At 30.2% G+C, this 19,152-nt stretch overlaps 7 protein-coding genes and 1 non-coding gene across 8 annotated transcripts; 6 read left to right on the top strand and 2 right to left on the bottom strand.

The window, feature by feature from the left end:
- Positions 1-382: 382 nt before the first annotated feature.
- CTF18 (Ctf18p) lies at positions 383-2,806 on the top strand (the record flags this gene model as incomplete). Its single annotated transcript, XM_003684944.1, has 1 exon — positions 383-2,806. The coding sequence occupies one exon, from the start codon at positions 383-385 to the stop codon at positions 2,804-2,806; it is 2,424 nt and encodes an 807-aa protein (XP_003684992.1).
- Positions 2,807-3,175: 369 nt separating this feature from the next.
- VPS20 (ESCRT-III subunit protein VPS20) lies at positions 3,176-3,820 on the top strand (the record flags this gene model as incomplete). Its single annotated transcript, XM_003684943.1, has 1 exon — positions 3,176-3,820. The coding sequence occupies one exon, from the start codon at positions 3,176-3,178 to the stop codon at positions 3,818-3,820; it is 645 nt and encodes a 214-aa protein (XP_003684991.1).
- A 2,832-nt stretch (positions 3,821-6,652) lies between these two features.
- On the top strand, positions 6,653-6,726 carry TPHA0Ctrna8V. Its single transcript has one exon. It is a non-coding gene; the product is annotated as a tRNA-Val (tRNA).
- A 287-nt stretch (positions 6,727-7,013) lies between these two features.
- CUE2 (Cue2p) lies at positions 7,014-8,438 on the top strand (the record flags this gene model as incomplete). The annotated part of the gene is made up of 1 exon (XM_003684942.1): positions 7,014-8,438. One exon carries the CDS (start codon positions 7,014-7,016, stop codon positions 8,436-8,438), a length of 1,425 nt encoding a protein of 474 aa, XP_003684990.1.
- A 158-nt stretch (positions 8,439-8,596) lies between these two features.
- On the bottom strand, positions 8,597-13,018 carry UFD4 (putative ubiquitin-protein ligase UFD4; the record flags this gene model as incomplete). Its single annotated transcript, XM_003684941.1, has 1 exon — positions 8,597-13,018. The coding sequence occupies one exon, from the start codon at positions 13,016-13,018 to the stop codon at positions 8,597-8,599; it is 4,422 nt and encodes a 1,473-aa protein (XP_003684989.1).
- Positions 13,019-13,933: 915 nt separating this feature from the next.
- On the top strand, positions 13,934-14,650 carry MRT4 (mRNA turnover protein MRT4; the record flags this gene model as incomplete). Its single annotated transcript, XM_003684940.1, has 1 exon — positions 13,934-14,650. The coding sequence occupies one exon, from the start codon at positions 13,934-13,936 to the stop codon at positions 14,648-14,650; it is 717 nt and encodes a 238-aa protein (XP_003684988.1).
- Positions 14,651-14,845: 195 nt separating this feature from the next.
- On the bottom strand, positions 14,846-16,120 carry TPHA0C04030 (TLC domain-containing protein; the record flags this gene model as incomplete). Its single annotated transcript, XM_003684939.1, has 1 exon — positions 14,846-16,120. One exon carries the CDS (start codon positions 16,118-16,120, stop codon positions 14,846-14,848), a length of 1,275 nt encoding a protein of 424 aa, XP_003684987.1.
- Positions 16,121-17,436: 1,316 nt separating this feature from the next.
- HSE1 (ESCRT-0 subunit protein HSE1) lies at positions 17,437-18,894 on the top strand (the record flags this gene model as incomplete). Its single annotated transcript, XM_003684938.1, has 1 exon — positions 17,437-18,894. One exon carries the CDS (start codon positions 17,437-17,439, stop codon positions 18,892-18,894), a length of 1,458 nt encoding a protein of 485 aa, XP_003684986.1.
- Positions 18,895-19,152: the final 258 nt, after the last annotated feature.

The raw sequence follows: 19,152 nt of genomic DNA, 5'->3' as shown, positions 1-19,152 counted from the left end.
TAATTTTTTTATGTATTTTTATTTAGCGTTGTCTTACGGTATTTTTTTTAGTTGATAATATTAAACTCATATTTATTTTAAATTATTAGCTATGAACATCTTGTAAAACAGGTGATAATCTAATGAATGTGGCTAAATTAATTTAAACCATATAGTCCCTATTGTCGCATTATTATGCACGCGTTACCTTCGTAACAATTAAATACCAACGCGTCTTTTTAATGTGGAAGGAACAATGTAGAATATAAACTTGTGCTTAATATTTGAACAAGTTGCTATAAGTAATTAGCTTATATACAGTTACAATACTTATCGAGTTGATCGAACATAGCTTTAATACATTTGAGAACTATAACAAGAAGATACTTAATACAGTCTTAAAATGGATAATAATGGTTTGGAATTTACTTTAAACCTGGAAAATAGTATTCTGTTTCAACAACCTGATAACACATCGAAAAAAGAAATTGGATCAAAAAATGATAATGATGCCAAAATGAGTACAACACAAGCAAATGATGTGGACAAACTATTCTTTAATAGCATTAGTGGTGTAAAAATAGAATTGAAGCGAAAAGAGAATATAAAAGACTCTATTAAACAAGGTTTATTTGAGAATGAAAATTCAAAAATTTGGAAGAATGATGATACATATGGTATTAACATTAACGAACTACATGATAGAATAGAGTCTAACAGACATTCAGAAGAGAAATTCAATTTAGTTAAAGAAGATAAAGACGTTCAGCATGGAAAATTACAAGCGAAGAAAGGTACATCCACTTTATGGGTTGAAAAATGGAAACCTCGAAAATTTATTGAGTTAGTGGGAAATGAAGCGACAAATAGAAGAGTTTTATTTTGGCTACGACAATGGACTCCTGTGGTTTTTAAAGAAACATTACCAATAAATCATAAAATTCTAAATAGTAAAAAGGGAAAAGACTATAATGATACTGTACAATTTGAGGATCCATTCCACAGACCTTTCAAAAAAATTCTTTTAATCCACGGTACACCTGGTATTGGTAAAACATCTGTAGCACATATTATCGCAAAACAACAAGGTTATACAGTAAACGAAATAAATGCAAGTGATGAAAGATCTGGAACGTTCGTCAAAGAAAAAATCCATAACGATCTATTCTCTAATACTTTTGAAAACAAGCCTATTTGTTTGATTGCAGATGAAATTGATGGTTCTATTGAAAATGGGTTTATTAAAGTGTTATTAGATATCTTAAGGAACGATAAAATAGCTACAAACTATTATCTTTCGAATTTGGAGAAAATTAACAGAAGAAGCAAAACCGACAAGGAAGCGAGTCAGATTAGAAAAAAATTGAAGCATTTATTAATGAGACCTATTATTTGTATTTGTAATAATTTGTATTCGTCCAGCTTAGAGAAACTTAGACCGTTTTGTGAAATAATTCCATTTAAGAAACCTAGTGAAAAGGCTATAATAGAGAGGCTGTCATACATTTTGGAAAAGGAATCTACTAATAAGCATGAAGGACAAATTGATGTCGAACTATTAAAAACTATAATTGATTCATCTCAAAATGATTTAAGAAATTGTATAAACAATTTACAATTCTTTTGTCTCGATAGAAACACAAATAGAGGTACTGGCAATATATCGAAAGATTTTAAATCATCTTGGTTCAAAGTTGTAAATGAAATTTTTCAGAAAGATTCTCAGATATCTAACAAGTTACAAATGAAAAATTTAATGAAGACATTGGAGGTCCAAGGAGGTATGGACAAAATTATTAGTGGCTGTTTTTCAATGTATCTACAAGTTAAATACACTGATAATGGGTTGCTGAAGCCATCAAAAATATCAGATTGGTTATATTTTAATGACGCAATTGACCATTCTTTATATAATTCTGGAATCAGCAATGGTGGGGAGTTACAGCGATATAACTCTGCTGTGGCTTTAAAATTTTTTGATTTTTTCAGTGATATTGGGAATAAAAATGATATAAGAATCAAGAGCCATGATTTTGAAGTAAAGCAACTAATTAAAGGCAACAATGAAATAGTTAAATTATTATTATCTAGAATTGCTACAAACAACCCATCGCTATCAACTTTTGTAAATAAAAAGTCACTGATTTTTGACATACTGCCGATTCTAGATTCACTTGTGTCGTATGATCTATCAAGTATGCATAACTCTATCACCAAAAATAAAATATATGATAATCTTATTGAGACAATTAATAGTTATCAATTATTATTAAACAAATCGTCAATTGCAAATATTTTGTCGACACACAATTTTTCAAATGTCAATGAAAATAGTAAAGATAATTATTTAGGTTCACTTGACATGAATAGGCAAATATTAGCTTTAGATCCACCCATTAATAAAATAGTTTTATTTGATCCAAAGTCAGCTCTAAATGTTACTAATAAGAGACCATATACGCTAAACCTACTTCTAGCAAAGATTGAGGAGACAAAAGCGAAAAAGAGACATCGTGATATGGTAATGAGTCAATCTTCGCATTTGAATGAAGCCAAATACAAAAAGCAGAAACAAGATGTTGCAGTTGTTTCTTCAGCGGAGAGCACAACTTCAAGTACTAGCACAGTTGACTTTTTTAAATCACAATACAATTTAATGACGAAGAAAAATGAAAAGGAGCTTGGTAGGAATTCTACGTCGAATGAATTAACCAACGCAAATGTTAATAGTAGTGGGGAGCAACACATTCGTATATGGGTAAAATATAAAGAAGGTTTTTCAAATGCAGTGAGGAAGAATGTTAATTGGAATAATTTTTGGGAATAAACATGATATAGGGGATTATATACTATAATAACAATTTAGATTTTTTTAATTAATAACATATAGTATCTAACATTCATACTTTTGTTAAATATATTTTATTTGAACATTGTTTTAATCAATATGCACAAATTTTTGTTCCTTGTTGCACTGACTTTCTCCACTGCGTCGTTAGGCGGCATCTATGCGACAGTCTCGTTTCGTATTTTTTAAAAGAGAGAAATCAAGATAATCAATCAATTAACTTTATTTAAGTCTTAAGATAAAGTAAACTGATTTCAAGAATTGTTTATTCCGCAATTCACAATATTAATATACAAAAACGAAAGAACTAATTCCATTTTTTCCTGATCATATATTCAAAGACACTAAATGGGGCAAAAAGGGAGCAGGCCACAGATCACTCAAACTGATAAAGCTATTCTGGAATTAAAAAGATCAAAGGATAATATTCATAAATTCACAAAAAGAACAGAGCAACTTATTAACGATGAACGACAAACATTGAAAGTTCTTATAAAGGAGAATCCTGTTGATTACAAACAAAATACAAAAATACGTTTTCTATTAAAAAGAATCCATTATCAGGAAGATTTAGTGCAGAAAGCTTCTGATCAATTAACAAATTTGGAAAATATGGTATCAAATATAGAATTCAAAATAATAGAGAAACGGTTTGTAGATGGATTAAAATCCGGTAACGAAATATTAAAAAAAATGAATAGAGAATTTGGCGATGTCAATAACCTCATGGATGATGTACAAAACCAAATAGACTACCAAAATGAGATTGATAACGTTTTATCTACTTCTATTGTAGGTATAAACAACTATGAGGATGAAGTGGATAAGGAATTGGAGCATTTAGAGCAAGAAGTTAACCCATCTGCAAAAGAAGTAGAGAGACTCCCTTCTATTGTAAACGTTGCAAACTTAAAGGAGAATAACAATATTGAGGAGAAATTAAATGAAATGCCAGACTCGAAAAGAGAAAAAATTGCAATTCTTGACAGTTAAAAAAACCATTAATTTATAAAGTGTCCATTTCCCTACATTAATTTAAAGCATTACTATTATGTTGAATAGTAAATAGCTTTACCAAATAGTAATATTATTTGCATCATAAATTTGATTACGAAATTAATCTATATCTCTACCATGGGATTTTGTGAAATATGATCGGTTTGTAATTTAATGAGGTTTTAGTTGGGAAAGGAGACGATGCGATTGATTGGAGTAACTATTTTTTGTGTTGATCTTAATTTTAGGCAGGAATGTTATCATTTATACTACTATTTAGTGGAAAAAGGATAAAGTTTTCGAAGAAGTAAAATAGTTTTTAATTAAATCAGATTGAGCATAATTTGTAATTAAAGTCAATTTAAATGACACTGCAGCTCCTGAGATATATGTCAGCTAATCAACTGTTGAATATTGATTGTTTTTTCTTTATTTTAAAAAGTGAGGATGATTTATATATGAACAAGTCCGTGCTTCACAGCCTCACAAACTATACTGAGAAAACTCAGCTCTGTATATTTTGAATAAACCGTTTCTACAATTAGGATTACCACAGTATTCCAACTGCTTGACTTGGATATATGTATTAATCATGATGCATTAGTATTTCAAAGATAGTTGGGATATAATCAATACCCTACTTCACCCTAAGCTATGTTACATTCAGCTCAATGGGCTGAAGGTTAAAATAAAAAATATGAAAAAAATAGAAACAAACTTGTCTTTCATGAGTAGTTATAGTGATAATATATTATCAAGACTTTATTACAAATCACAAATATCTGATGTTGATAGTAACTGTAATTTTACTATCTACTGAACCAAAGAAGTTTATGAATCATGTAGTTCTAAAAAGGCATATATTTTGCTTGTGGAATATTAGCCAATGGATCGAATTATTTACCCAATAACACGTTTTAAGAGATAATGCAGAACGAATATTTAAAGACTACCAATGAATCTATTCACTTTATTATAATGTTAAAAACTCCATCGAGATGGTATCTGCTTCTACACAGAATTTTCTACAAAATAGTATATATTTATGACCATGTCTTTCTGTATTGTAATATATTCTGTTTAGTAAATCCTATGTAGTTAATATTTCTAAGACCTTTGCAAGATTACGATAGTTGACCATGAATTGACATGTGTCTTTTCGTTTTACCTCCACTTTTTAACCCAATATTTAATATAAAAATATTCTGAAATATTCAAAAACATATGAACACGATATTATGCATCTTATAACTGAAAATAAACTGTATAAACTATATAATTTTCATATTGAGCTAGTTTCTACAAGGGCAACCATTTGTTGTAATTTATAAGGTAATCTATATTATATGTATCTATATATCCAAGTTCTGTGTTTTCTTGTTCTCATTTTTATTGAATCATTATTTCTAGATCTACGAAATTGGTAGGATATTAAACTATAAACTATAAACTATGTTACTATTTAGACTTTTAGCTTCAATTTTTTTCAAGGTTCCATCTGCTGATTTGATATAGTAGTATATAACTATATGAACATACCCTCAATTATATTTCAAATTCTGTAATAGATTTCTTAATTAAGAGTTCTTGTTTTATCATCATCTAACCATTCTTGTTTGCGAGGAATCAAAAGTAAATCCAGTGCCTCTATCAATTTAATTGTTGCCTACTGTGTGATTGTTTTGTCCGTTAGTTCTCAATTTGCTGGTATGGAGTTCTGACCATTTTATATAATGATCTGATTTGTTGGAAATGTCACTGGTCGTATAAGTGACTATACGATACCAGATATTACCTCTTTAGGAGATTATTGTTGCCAACCTGAAACAATAGTGCCTGCAAGAATGTAATAGCAGAATTTCTAATGCATAAATAGTACTGTAGAACCATCAGTCTGCCATACGTGCTCAACTCGACGACGTCGTCTCGTTAGACAGAACGGTAGATTGAAATATTATGTATATATGAACCCCGGTAATCAATGGTAAATAATTCATTGATCCAAGTCCAAGAGACCAGAGAGATTAATCTAAATATCTAGTATATAATTTAACTACATTTTAATATATTAAAGCAATGAATTCAACTATTGAGCATGATTGGTTCCTTTAACATAAACTACAGAATATATAAATACTGCTAAAAAACTATTATACAATGTTATTGTGGAGTAACAAGCTTATGTTGGGTAGTTCCAACATCTAAGTTAGTGTCATTAGTCACTTCAGTTGCTCTAGTATAGTCCATCTTCTTTATAGTTAAATAATCGATTTGTGGAGTAACAAGCTTATGTTGGGTAGTTCCAACATCTAAGTTAGTGTCATTAGCCACTTCAGTTGCTCTAGTATAGTCCATCTTCTTTATAGTTAAATATCGATTGATCTTTTATTAGTGTAATTAAACTATTCTATATAGAGTTAGATGCCCTCCTTATATATGAGTTAATCTGACAGTTGAATGAACATGTGTACGTGTTCATTCATCCTCCTAGGCTCTTTAGTGCTGTATTGTACATCTGTGTTTATCACGTAGCCATTTACATTGTAGTGAGAAATTTTCACCTACCACTTGGAAGATTGTTCTAGACCTTCTTTCCATTAGTAAGTGATCTATTAGTTCTGGACTCAAAGTGTCATAAACACTTAGTTCTGTCACATACACTACAATAATTCTGACAGTTATCTTTTAGGACTTAAGTATTCTTGATATTCATGATAGTTACGGTTTCGCAAGTATAGAGCAATTATTATATCATAACGCTAAGTTAAGCTAAAAATTAGCTAAAAAACAAATTAGCTAAAAAACAAATTAGCTAAAAACAAATTAGCTGGTTTCGTGGTCTAGTCGGTTATGGCATCTGCTTAACACGCAGAACGTCCCCAGTTCGATCCTGGGCGAAATCATTAATTTATTAACATTGTTTTTTAGTAATGTAATAAATGTTTTAAAAGTAAGTTTTCTGCAAGCTCTCTCTAAAACAATTTAAGATGAACTGAATAGACTTCGACGTATAATATATCAATATTCAATGTCAACATCGAAAAGTTAATTATGAATAAGTCAATTTCGTACGTGCCTGTTGTCAAAACATTACTAGGAAGGTACAATAACATTTTTATTTAGAACAAATTTGAGGATTATTGAAAAAATAATCATATGAAATAACAAAAAATATCGAAAGGTTAACGACATGGAGGATAATGATACAATATCTCCAATAGAATTATTGAAGTCCATATTCCGAGACCATAGCATTGCAACTATTAAGAAGGCACTGGAAGGCAGTAATAATGACATAGAACTTGCTTCATCCATGATTTTAAGTGATAAATCGGATACTTTACAAGATGTTAATATTGTAAATGATGAATTAGAAAGTGAACTTGATAGATTAAGTAAAATATTTCCCAGTATTGAAAAAGTTGAAATTGAAAAATTGTTGAAAGACAGTAATGGGAAATATGATATTATCCCAGAATTATTAAATCTTGAGCACATACATTCTCAAGATATTCAAGATCAGAGGAAATTGCAAAATAGCATCGTTGAAGACCAAAATCAAAAAAAAATATTGGATAATACTGCTTGGGTATCCAAAGATCAATATACTAATGAAATTGTAAAGTATACATTTGTTTCTAAAGAGACTGCATCACATTTTTACTACAAAAATGCATGTAATTTTCTGTTAGCCATTTTGGATATTATCCAATCAACATTAAATCCAATAGAAGCAGTAAAAAATCCTTCTTCAAGTAATCTAAAGGGAAACTTAAAAGAGCTAAGAAAAAACAAGTTCAATGGTAAGATCATGGGAGGCAAAGTTCAGACAAATAATTCTTTAGCACATTTTAAAAGGGGAGATAAAAATCAGAATATGTATTCTCTGTTGAATGATGGTCTCCCGATCAATTCAGAGGAAACTGATCCCATATCTACTGCTAGTATGATTGATGATGAACTAGTGAATGATTTAATTAGAAATAATTCCTGTATCGGTAGTCTCAATAGACATACCATCTATCAGTTTTTTATTTTTTACAAGGGTGATATAGAAAAGACCGTGGCATTAGCATTATTATTTATACAAAACAATTACAAAGATTTAGAAACTCTTCAAAATAGCGTAGTGCTTACTTTTAATTCAAAAGAGATACTTAGATCTCCACAAGGTAAGAAAAGTAACATAAGCTCAAAGTCGACCCAAAATAAGTTGCTTCCAAAATCCTCCTTGCAAAAAAAAGGATTTGTTAATACGTCTAACTTTAATTTAGCTAGTGAAATGGTGGACCATTTATTCGAGAACTATAGATTGGATTTTCATGGATTCTTGCCAAACGAAGCAATATTAACGTTACAACACAGTTTAAATATTTGGTGGAGTAGCGAGATGGATGAAAGAGAGGTGGCAGTTCAGAAGCTTTCAACATCTAAAGTCATGAATGTTAAACCTCTTCAAGTTATCACAGGTAGAGGCATTCATAGTGCCAACGGTATATCTCAAGTTAGAATTAAGGTTAAAAAATATCTTGTTGACCAGGGATTTATATTTTTAGAAGAAGGGTCATATTTCATTGTTGAAGGAAAAGCTAGCACTGTAGCTAATCGAATTTAGTAGCCTTTAAATAAACTTTAATAGTTATTTTGCAACCAACTGTTTGTTGTATTATATGCATATTAGTTTATATTATTATAATATTCACAAATTTATAAAATAAAAATCTTACTGTTGTAACTAAACATCACCGGCCCATTGACAGAAGTGAGTTGAAGTTAAGACAGCAAAAATGCACCGGAACCTTCTCTCATCGCCTGGTCAATCCTTGACTTCAATATTTCTTTGCTCGAGTATTTTGGAAGTTTCAAATAATTTGCACAAGTCATAACACTTGGAAGGACTTGGTCTGGAGTTAAATTATCTTCAGGAGTTTTCAAAACAACTGTGAGTTTAGGTTTTAAACACTTGAAACCACCAATTGGTAACTTTGGAGAACCTGTTAAGAATTGCGAAAATAGCCTCCTCTGGTTGATGTTAAAATATTTCAGAATGTTTATTAAATCATGAACTGTTTGTGAATCCATAGTATATCCATGTTCTGCTTTGATAGAAGAATACAATGTACTTTCTGACCAATCTTCTTCTTCTTTCCCAAATAACTCTACTAATTCTTTCGGTGTTAAAATTAGCAAATTTTTATAAGGAAAGCATTCCGAAAAACCTTTTATAAATGCATCTAGTTGTTTTTCGATACCTGTATATAACATTTGGTCGATAACACCAGTGATATACTTTTCCACATTATCGCTCGTGACTAATATGTTATTGCCACCATCGATAATTTCCACTATTTGTTTACCTGGTAACACAAAATTTAGATCTAAACCTTTTATGATGTCATTATCAGACATGTTATTATAAAGATATTTTAATGATTGAGATAAATTTGTATCCACTAATGATAAAATATCTAGAGAATACAATATCTGTTTTCTTGAAGAATTTTTTGTATCATCAGCTACTATTCGCTCATGTAACAACTGAAAAAAGACTTCCTTAAACCTAAAATCTACAATTCTTCCATCCAACATGGATTTCGCAATAAATTTACCTAAAATCCTAAAAAGTTCTATAGTTTTATTCGCATCTGAGCATGTACTCAATGGCTTTGGAAATAGTTCTTGTTCAATAAACTTAGTATCAGTATTTCCCACTTCCTCATCACATAACCAAATATCTAACAAAGGTTTTGCAAATTCCAACGACATAGACGCATAAAATTCCAAGGTAGGCCCTAAACCGGTACCCTCCTCATCTATGTACTCAATTTCTAAAGTATTTCTATTAGATCCATACTTATCTATAGTTTTTAAACCACTGGCAAACAAGTTATCCCTAGATAATTTAACTTTATTTTTTGTTAGAGTACCTAATTGTTGTAATGGATTGTCGCTACTTTGATCTTTCATTCTACCACTTCTGAACAACCATCTTTCAATTAATCTTCCATAGCCAAAAGAAGAACATTGTAGGTAAAACATCCTAATGTCAAATGGAAATAAAAAATGGTAATTCTTAGTTAACTGAAGAACCCAACTTGGTAGTACACCACTAGCAACTATTAAAGGTTCATCTAATTGTCTTGATAATTTCCCACTTATTTTGGAATTAATGAATAACTCATTAGGCAATTTTGAGTCCTTCAAAATTTTCAAAAATTCCAACAAATCTTCAACAAGAGAACCATCAAATTTAGGTTTGATATTATTACTTATATTATTCAACATTTCTGTTTCATCATCATCATCTTCCTCTACCTTTTCATAGTAGATAGTTGGCACCTCCAGCCACATTGAATTTAAATTAGTCTCATTATGTGTTTCCGTCCAATGCCTATAAATGGCTCCAAAAATAGTTTCGTTTGAACTGAATTTGTTCTCACCAATAGAAAATTTAAAGTCAATATTTTTAAGACTTGCCATGGCATTTTCGGAATTAGTAGTTTCATTCTTAAAACCAGGTAATAACGAGGTTAGAAACATCGACTGTGCAACTTTATGTTTTAAAAAATCATTCAGCATTTTTAACGATGCAATCGAATGTATAGATACTTTGACTGACCTTAAATTAATTGGTATGTTATCCTTTACACCGTCCGATTTATAAACTAATTGAACTTCCACTTCTTTACTTAATGATGAAATGCCACCTTCATCGCCTTGCAGACCAGATTCTAAAATTGAAATATCCTCTAACTTTGACAGAGCTGACTGTAAAATAGAAACTAACTCTTCTAATTTAGATTCAAAAACTTCGAGAAAAAATCTCTTAATATGCATATCCGAACTGGATAATACTTCAACCAAAGTTTTCAGCAGCCCTGATGTTGTAAGTTCATAACTAGAAATATTGCTTCCATTTTTGAACATTGTGGATTTCAAAAGTGTCCATATGTCAACCCAGTCATTATAGCTATAATTTTGAATATCATATTGTTTTAATTTATTTAAAACATTTTTAATAGCAGATATTTTATCGTTTTCTACAACAGATACTGATTTCACTTTTTGGTATAGAAAGTTAGACATATTTAAAACTCTAGTTGTCATTTGAGCTTGAGTTTCATATCTAAAAATATCAAATTTGATTAGTTTAGGTTTGACAAAATCTGGAACATTCATTTCATCATAACTATGCTGTATGGCACTATCATTATCACTATCATTGTTAAACTCGTCCCTTGCATTATTTGTTTCATTTTCACTATCGACATCCATTTGGTTTATCTCCTTGACATCTAAGAGCTCAATTTTATAATATAATGACTTAATATAATCAAGAATACCTTCTTTTTTAATAGTATCCATAAATATTGCTTCAAAATCTGAGAATAGAACAACTAATATTGTTAATAGTTCTAGAGATATATATGTTTCCAGTTTATTGTTTGTGAGATGTATATTATTTTCAAGCATTTTGAAAAATGATGGCTCAAAAAGCAAAACAATTTTTTCTTTGACAGCTTCTAAACTTGCACTATTCAATTGACAAATAGATCTTAGAAGAGCTAATGAAGCGTAAGATTTAATACTGTAATCTACAGTATTGATATAAATACCAATTAAAATTGGTATCATTTCTAACAGCATGTCTTGTAATTCATCTTTCTTAAATTTGCTTTTATCTAAAAGTGCGTTTGCATGGGTCAACGAATTATCAGGTTCTTCTGGAAGCAAAACAGTTAAAAATCTGGAAAGCGATATTAACAAATTATCAGGAACAAACATTAAAGTTTCATTAAAGAAGGTATTTTCTTTTGTTTCTGATTCATTGTCTTTGGCATGGGTCTTATTTTCATAATTTTCGATGCATTTAAGTACCATAGGAACTGCCTTATTAGAGTTTAGAAACCCTAATGATATCGCTTCAGACTTAATAACGAAAATCGAAAGGATATCGATGCATTTAACCTTATTATCAACTGACAAATCATATGAGGAAATTAAATATATTATTTTGTTAGCGGTTTCAATTGTGAATAATTCATCAAAATTGAAATGTTTATTCAAACCAGCACATATGCAACAAATTATATTAATTAATTTTGTCATAATATTATCATCAACATTTTGCAAAAAAATTGTTTGAAGTAATGGCATGATTTCCTGAATTATTGGGAAGTATTTAATTTCTAATTTACTGCAAGCATTGACAATACAGGAGATGGCTTTTCTTTGTGCATGAATAGTAAAAAAATCAAAGAATTGTATGTACGTCAATAAGTTACCGGCCTCCAAAATATCTTTGCAGTGGACTCTTGAAATATATTCTAAAGTTTCCAATACTTGTTCTGCCAAATCAATGTAACTAATTTCTTCAAGTTTTGATTGTAAAGTAACCACAATATCCTTTTCAATAGCGATTGACATACAATCAGGATCGACTTCAAATAAACTATGCAAGCAACGACCTGCCATCAGTTGTAATTCTAATTGTTCTATCAATAGTGGGTTTCTAAAAATGTTAATCAAACTTTCAAGCAACTCTTCAACAGGCAGAACCCTATCAATAACTATTTGATTCATCATTAACAACTGTTCAGACAATTCTCTTAAACTCTCCATAGCAATATACGGGTCCTCTTCTGCATTAACAATATTATCAACCAACTTCTTTAACCTTTTAACTCTTCCTGAATTACCAGCTCCTGGAATTGCACCTGTAAACATATTATTCTGAAACATAGAAAATAAATCCTGAATGTTTCCAGGGATTTGTCTTGTATTGGAAGTCTCTGTATTATCATCATCGATGTGAGTAATACCATCAGAATCGCCATTAGTTGAACCACTTTGTCTCTCTGCATTTCTCCGGAACACAGTGTGAGAATTTCCCATATTTCCTAAAAGCTCTTCAAAAACTGCTGCACCACCTCTAAAAGAAGGCATATCTATTTCACCATCTAGATCACTTTCATGATTATAATCATTTTCATCCTCCTCCTCATCTTCAGGCATCTCATCAGCATCATCATCATCTTGTAGCTCGTCACCATCATAATAATCATCATAATCTATAGAATCTAAATGATTATTATTAGAAGAATGTTCGTCACCTTCATCATTCCCACTATAATCCCAATCATCAGCATTCTCATGATCTCCATTCTGATCATTAGCTTCGTGGTTATCTCTCATTTTTATTGTATTTTATGTTAACCTAACTTCTTAAGAAAATTCCTTATATCAAAAATAGAACCACACTCACTAATATTCGAGTTAATATATTACTAACTGATATAATAACTTAACAGGAAAACCTTTTTAATTGAATAATAAAATTTGATAAGTAACCCCTATCAAAATACTTAAAATTAGACTTCTAGTAAGCTACTGATCTAATTTCAAATATATAAATATAAATATTTCTACGTTATTTGGTTGAGGAATAAGAATGTATATTACTAAAAGGTTAAAAAATAGCTAAAATACAATCCTAAAAATCAATTATAATACATTTATAAAATGGACCCTATCATTAAATGTGAAAAAAAAGAGAAAATATTTTAGGACTTTTAATTTAAGCCCACTGATTAGACTAAAATAATGAACTGTTTTAATAAAGAGGGAAGGGATTGGTTGTATTATATTATAAATCATTATAAACTACTATAATAATTTGATATTGATAGCAAAGTAACTTTACGAACGCACATACATACATATATATATATGCCTTCAAGCTGGTTGTTAATAATCATTTAAGCATGTTAAATTTTATTGACTATGGGAACGGATTTAAAATGAAAAAAAGATAATATTTTTTGAAAAAATTTTCAAAGTCATCTCATCTCATCTCATAATAATAATAAGAATTTTTATTGCTTAATATGTTATAACCTATTAGTGAAACGATCTAGTTTACTTGGACCTCTTCACTTTACATAACACTTGCACACATATGTATTTATTATACAACTTTCTTTAAGATATTTTATTGTCTTATCTTGTCTTGTCTTATTGTTATAAACGTATCTTTATTTTTATCTATATATATCCATATACATAGATAGACAAACCGATAAATTTATATCTAAATACATATAATCAAAGATGCCTAGATCAAAACGTTCCAAGCTAGTTACTTTAGCCCAAACTGACAAGAAAGGTAGAGAGAACAAAGAAAGAATTTTCGATGAGATCAGAGAATCATTAGACACTTTCAGATACTGCTGGATCCTGTATTTGGACGATGTTAGAACTCCAGTTTTACAAGATATTAGAACTGCTTGGACTGGTTCAAAATTAATATTAGGTAAAAGAAAAGTCTTGGAAAAGGCTTTAGGTGAAAACAGAGAAAATGAATACAAGGAAAATATTTTTAAATTGAGTAAACTATGTAAGGGTGTCACTGGTTTATTATTCACAAACGAAGATGTCGAAACCACTAAAGCATATTTTGAATCATATACAAGAATGGATTACTCAAGACCAAACTCTAGAGCCCCATTAACTTTCACTATCCCAGAAGGTATTGTATACTCTCGTGGTGGTCAAGTTCCAATCGAAGAAGATGTCCCAATGGTACATTCTTTAGAACCAACTTTAAGAAATAAGTTTGAAATCCCAACGAAGATCAAAGCAGGTAAGATCACTTTAGAAGCACCTTACTTAGTTTGTGAAGAGGGTAAAAAATTAGACGTCAAACAAGCATTAATATTGAAACAATTTGGTGTTGCCGCCTCTGAGTTTAAGGTTAAGGTCGTTGCCTACTATGACAATGAATCTACTACTGTTGAAACAGTCAACATCAATATGGAAGAAGATTAAATTCTAAAATAAACATAAATCAAGCAGTAATTATATAAATTAGAATTAAGAAATCATTTCTAATACGTGTACAATATATATTTTTCAAAAATCGATTAATAAAAAATATAGATTGAAATTCCATTGAATTCCAAGCAGATTATATTTTTAAATTTAGTATATATTGCTATATTTACTATTTTTACAATAGACCTCTTAAATGTCCTCTTTTGATTCTGAATGGAATTCACTGGAAGGAGTGTCTTCATCTTCCGATGATGATTCACTTCTTTCATCTTTTTGAATATCTAACCAGATTAATCTGTATAAAATTCTGAAGATCAAAAATAGCCAATATAAGTTTACTAACTGTAAAGCAGCAATCAACGTAAATACAATTGGTAAAGAAATCCAACATTTATACTGTGAAGTAGCGAAATTCAACGTATATGATCCAACAGTACGGAATTCTGTTAAAACTGACCATAAAATTTTGATGTTCACAATATGGCGTAAATATACCCAAACAGCGATGAATATAAAAAAGATAACTGGGGTGCATCCTAACTCCAAATAATTAGATAATTTTGATAGTGATAAAAACAAATCTGAGACATCCATTGTGATATAAATTGCTAAACCCATTCTTGTGAAATGGAACACATAAGATGACCAAATTAATAGCAAAGTGACGACATGATGGAAAATCAATTCATTGTAATCCTTTCTTGGTTTTTCTAATTGTAAAACTAGAACACACGCTTGTTGAGCCCAAAATGAAGCTTGACCCAAATAAAAGAATTTGTATAAGTATGAATTATAGAAATTTGGATAAGTTGCGTACATTGTTTCAGTTTTAAATAACCATAAGTCTGAATGGTACATGATGTAAATTCCAAATGGACCTGAAGTACCATAATAAATGATAGAATATACTTGTTCCATAATTCTCTTAACTTTATGAGTCTTTGTAATCTTTAATTTATTGATAGTAATTGGTTTGATTATAGCATCCATTAGGAATTCTCTTAAGAAAGTAAAGAAAACCATATGGAACGCAACGAATGATAAATCCTTGATACCTTTACCATATTGATCTGTATCACCAACTTGATACGAAATGTTAATGAATTGATACAATGGGTTAGACTCAGTCTTATTACCTGAAGTATAATAAGCAAAATAAACAATCAACAATATAAGTAAAGGAGTTAACCAAACACGTCTGTAATTAATCTCCAAATAAGAAAGCCAAATTTTTCTGGCCAAATCTTTGTCATTATTATCTATATTTCTATTTAATTCTTTTAATCTTTCCTTAGAGGCAAGCTTCTGTTCTTTAGTCAATTTCATAGTTGATATGCTCGAAATCGTATCACCCAAATTAATGTTCCCAACGGATGAAGTTCTTCTACTTCTAGTCTTGACGACTGGTTTTAAACTCATATTGTCACCGTTGTCATGGTGATTAGTTCCTTTATCATCAGACATTGTTCAATTAAATGAGAAGAAAGAACCAGCAAATTACGTTATACCTTTTATTCAAAAATTGTTTATTTAATGGAAGTTTGCTTCTAGTATCGATGTTCTTTATATATACACAATACAGATGTACATGCACCAATTTTCCAATCTTAAGACTATACCAACCTATATTTTATTATTTAAAAGGACAGGCAATGAAAACAAATACATTTAAATTTATATAATAAACATATGAATATGAACTATAATAAATTGTTTGATATTAATTTATAGCAAGTTAACCAACTATATGCAACATTTTTTTTTTTAAAAAAAAACAGGAGACTGAATTCACTTACAACGTCAGGGAATATAAAGAAAGGGGATACATACCATGTCTTAAGAGTATATCCATCTTATAAGTGGTAAAAAATATACATGTTTAAGACAACAACAACTAAATAATAGAAACTACCTTCCACAAACTATGTCGAACAGTATTAACATTCTCTAATATCAATCAATTCTTGAATGCGGATATATAAGATAGTGCGGGTGGGAATGGTTCGTTAAGTCACAATCCTTTCATCAATCTCTCGGATAAGGAGACGCAGGGATGTAGACATATCTATAATAGACTAAATGACTATGTGAATATTTATATAAGCCATTCTTATAACCTAACAATTAAAAAAAAAATAGCAAAAAAAAACTACGACGTATCAAGAAATGTACTTGAAACATTCTTGTATGTGTACATTATAGAGCAACCCTGTGTAGTGTCATTCTTAATTATATTATTTCCAATTACTTGTAATATCGAGTAAAAGAAAACGAGCCATCCATGGGGTTGACCTTCTGACTAATACGAGATCACTATTACTTAAAATACTCTTGTAATTGTGAACACAAATGATTAAAAGGACTGATGTTCTCAAGAAGTTAATGTTACAGAGAAAGAGAGGTCTTTTGTCAAAGACCTCTCTTTAAAATTTCAATTTTGCAACATGTCCACACCCACACACCACCGCGAAGCGTTACGGACAAGAACTGCTAATCACCCTTTTTAAAAGTTAACTGAAGCTTAAAGTATCAAATATATTCTTCAATAATTTCATTATCTTGTAACAAGTTTTCTAATCCAAGTGTGAGCTAGAGATATATATCCAGGTAGATACATATACGAATATTTTTGTATTTGGTTAAAGTTGTGACTAAGTTTTATTTTTTGGTTTGCTTCTGTAAGATCGATAGCAGAACAAGACTAAATAAAAAAACACACCAGCACACACTATTCGTTACATTGCACAAAATATAATATAATATAATATCCTATTGAAGCTATGAGTAGTAAGATTAGAGAAAAGATCAATAAAGCTACTTCTTCCTCCTTGAGAGAAGATAACTGGCAATACATTCTAGATGTATGCGATGCCATTAGGAAAGATCCAGAGGACTATGGGAATCAAGCCGTTGAGTGTATCCTTATGAACTTGAAACAGAATGATGCTAATGTGATAATGAGAACCTTATCTTTGATTTTATCCATGGCAGAAAATTGTGGTTCACGGATTAAACAACAGATCGACAATAAGAGAATAATCGCTGTGTTGAACGATTTAATCGAGAATCCCATCGTTCATGTAACTGTGAAGACTAAACTCGTTGAAATTGTTAGACAATTATCAAAAAGTTTCAAGTCTGATCCTTCTTTGCGTTATATCAGTGATTTTTACAAACAAATCAAATCAAATAGAAAATATAGTCATTTGATTACAAATGTAAAGAGTAAGTCGGCTTCAAGTACTAGAAACGTTAGACCACCATCTGATATTAATTTACGATCAAATGATGAAGATGAAGACTTTCAAAAAGCTTTACGATTATCATTAAGGGAATTCGAAGTTGAAAAAGAGAAAAATGAATCAAAAGTATCACAATCTCAACCAGAAATGCAAGCACAAACACACACGCAAGCCTTACAGCAATCGCAAATACTACAGCAAAACGGTCAGCCGCAAAAACCTAATATTATTAGAAAAGTGAGAGCCATGTACGAACTTATATCACAAGAAGAGAATGAATTATCTTTTAGAAAAGGTGATGTTATAACAGTCTTAGAACAAGTTTATAGAGACTGGTGGAGAGGCACATTGCATGGAAAAATTGGTATTTTCCCATTAAATTATGTAACTCCGATAATAGAGCTCTCCAACGAAGATATAATAAAGGAGAACCAACAAGAAAATAATATATTATCTCAGAAAGCTAATATCGATCAGTTACAAGATTATTTACAAAATATGAAAAACACTGGAGATTTGAATTTGCAAGACCAACAAGTTAATGATTTATATGGTTCCGTTACCCCATTGAGACCACAAATCGCCAAGATGATTGGTAAATATTCTCAAAAGAAAGATGATCTGACATCTTTGCGTCAAGTATTAGCAAATGCAGAAGTTGATTATAACAAACTATTAGATAGAGCAGCAAGCGCTTATATCCCACCACCTACGCCACAAAGTCAAGTTTACCAATCAGCATACGATAATAGAGTTGAGTTACCACAACAACCGGCTCAAATAAATTCAAACATGGCACCGCACACACTTCAACAACCATATAATAACTATCCACATGCACCACAACAGATATCATCGCAATATATGCCCCCACAACAGGTACAATCACAAAATATTCCATCACAACTACAATACAGTATCCAAAACCAACAATATCCACAATATCAAAACCAGAATTTACCACAGCCACAACCACAACCACAAAATAATCAATAAAAAAATAAAGCCAATAGTAATCAAATGTCATATCTAATAAGTAGACACTCTACTTTAATTAAAAGTTATACCCATAAATACGAATATTCTGAAATTGTCCCAGATTCCCTACTTTTCGACTTGGATGTATAAAATATATATTTCAAAATATAACTAACACAAACACATTTAATATATGAGATTCATCAATAACTATAAATCAATTTTCGATATATTGTTTGCATACGTTTTAATAACTGTTTCCTTGTGTCCTTACTT

Source organism: Tetrapisispora phaffii, chromosome 3, assembly GCF_000236905.1.
Source record: "Tetrapisispora phaffii CBS 4417 chromosome 3, complete genome".
Lineage (NCBI taxonomy): Eukaryota > Fungi > Ascomycota > Saccharomycetes > Saccharomycetales > Saccharomycetaceae > Tetrapisispora > Tetrapisispora phaffii.
Note: the sequence above shows the minus strand (reverse complement) of the source record. Positions and strands in the feature narration are given on the sequence as shown.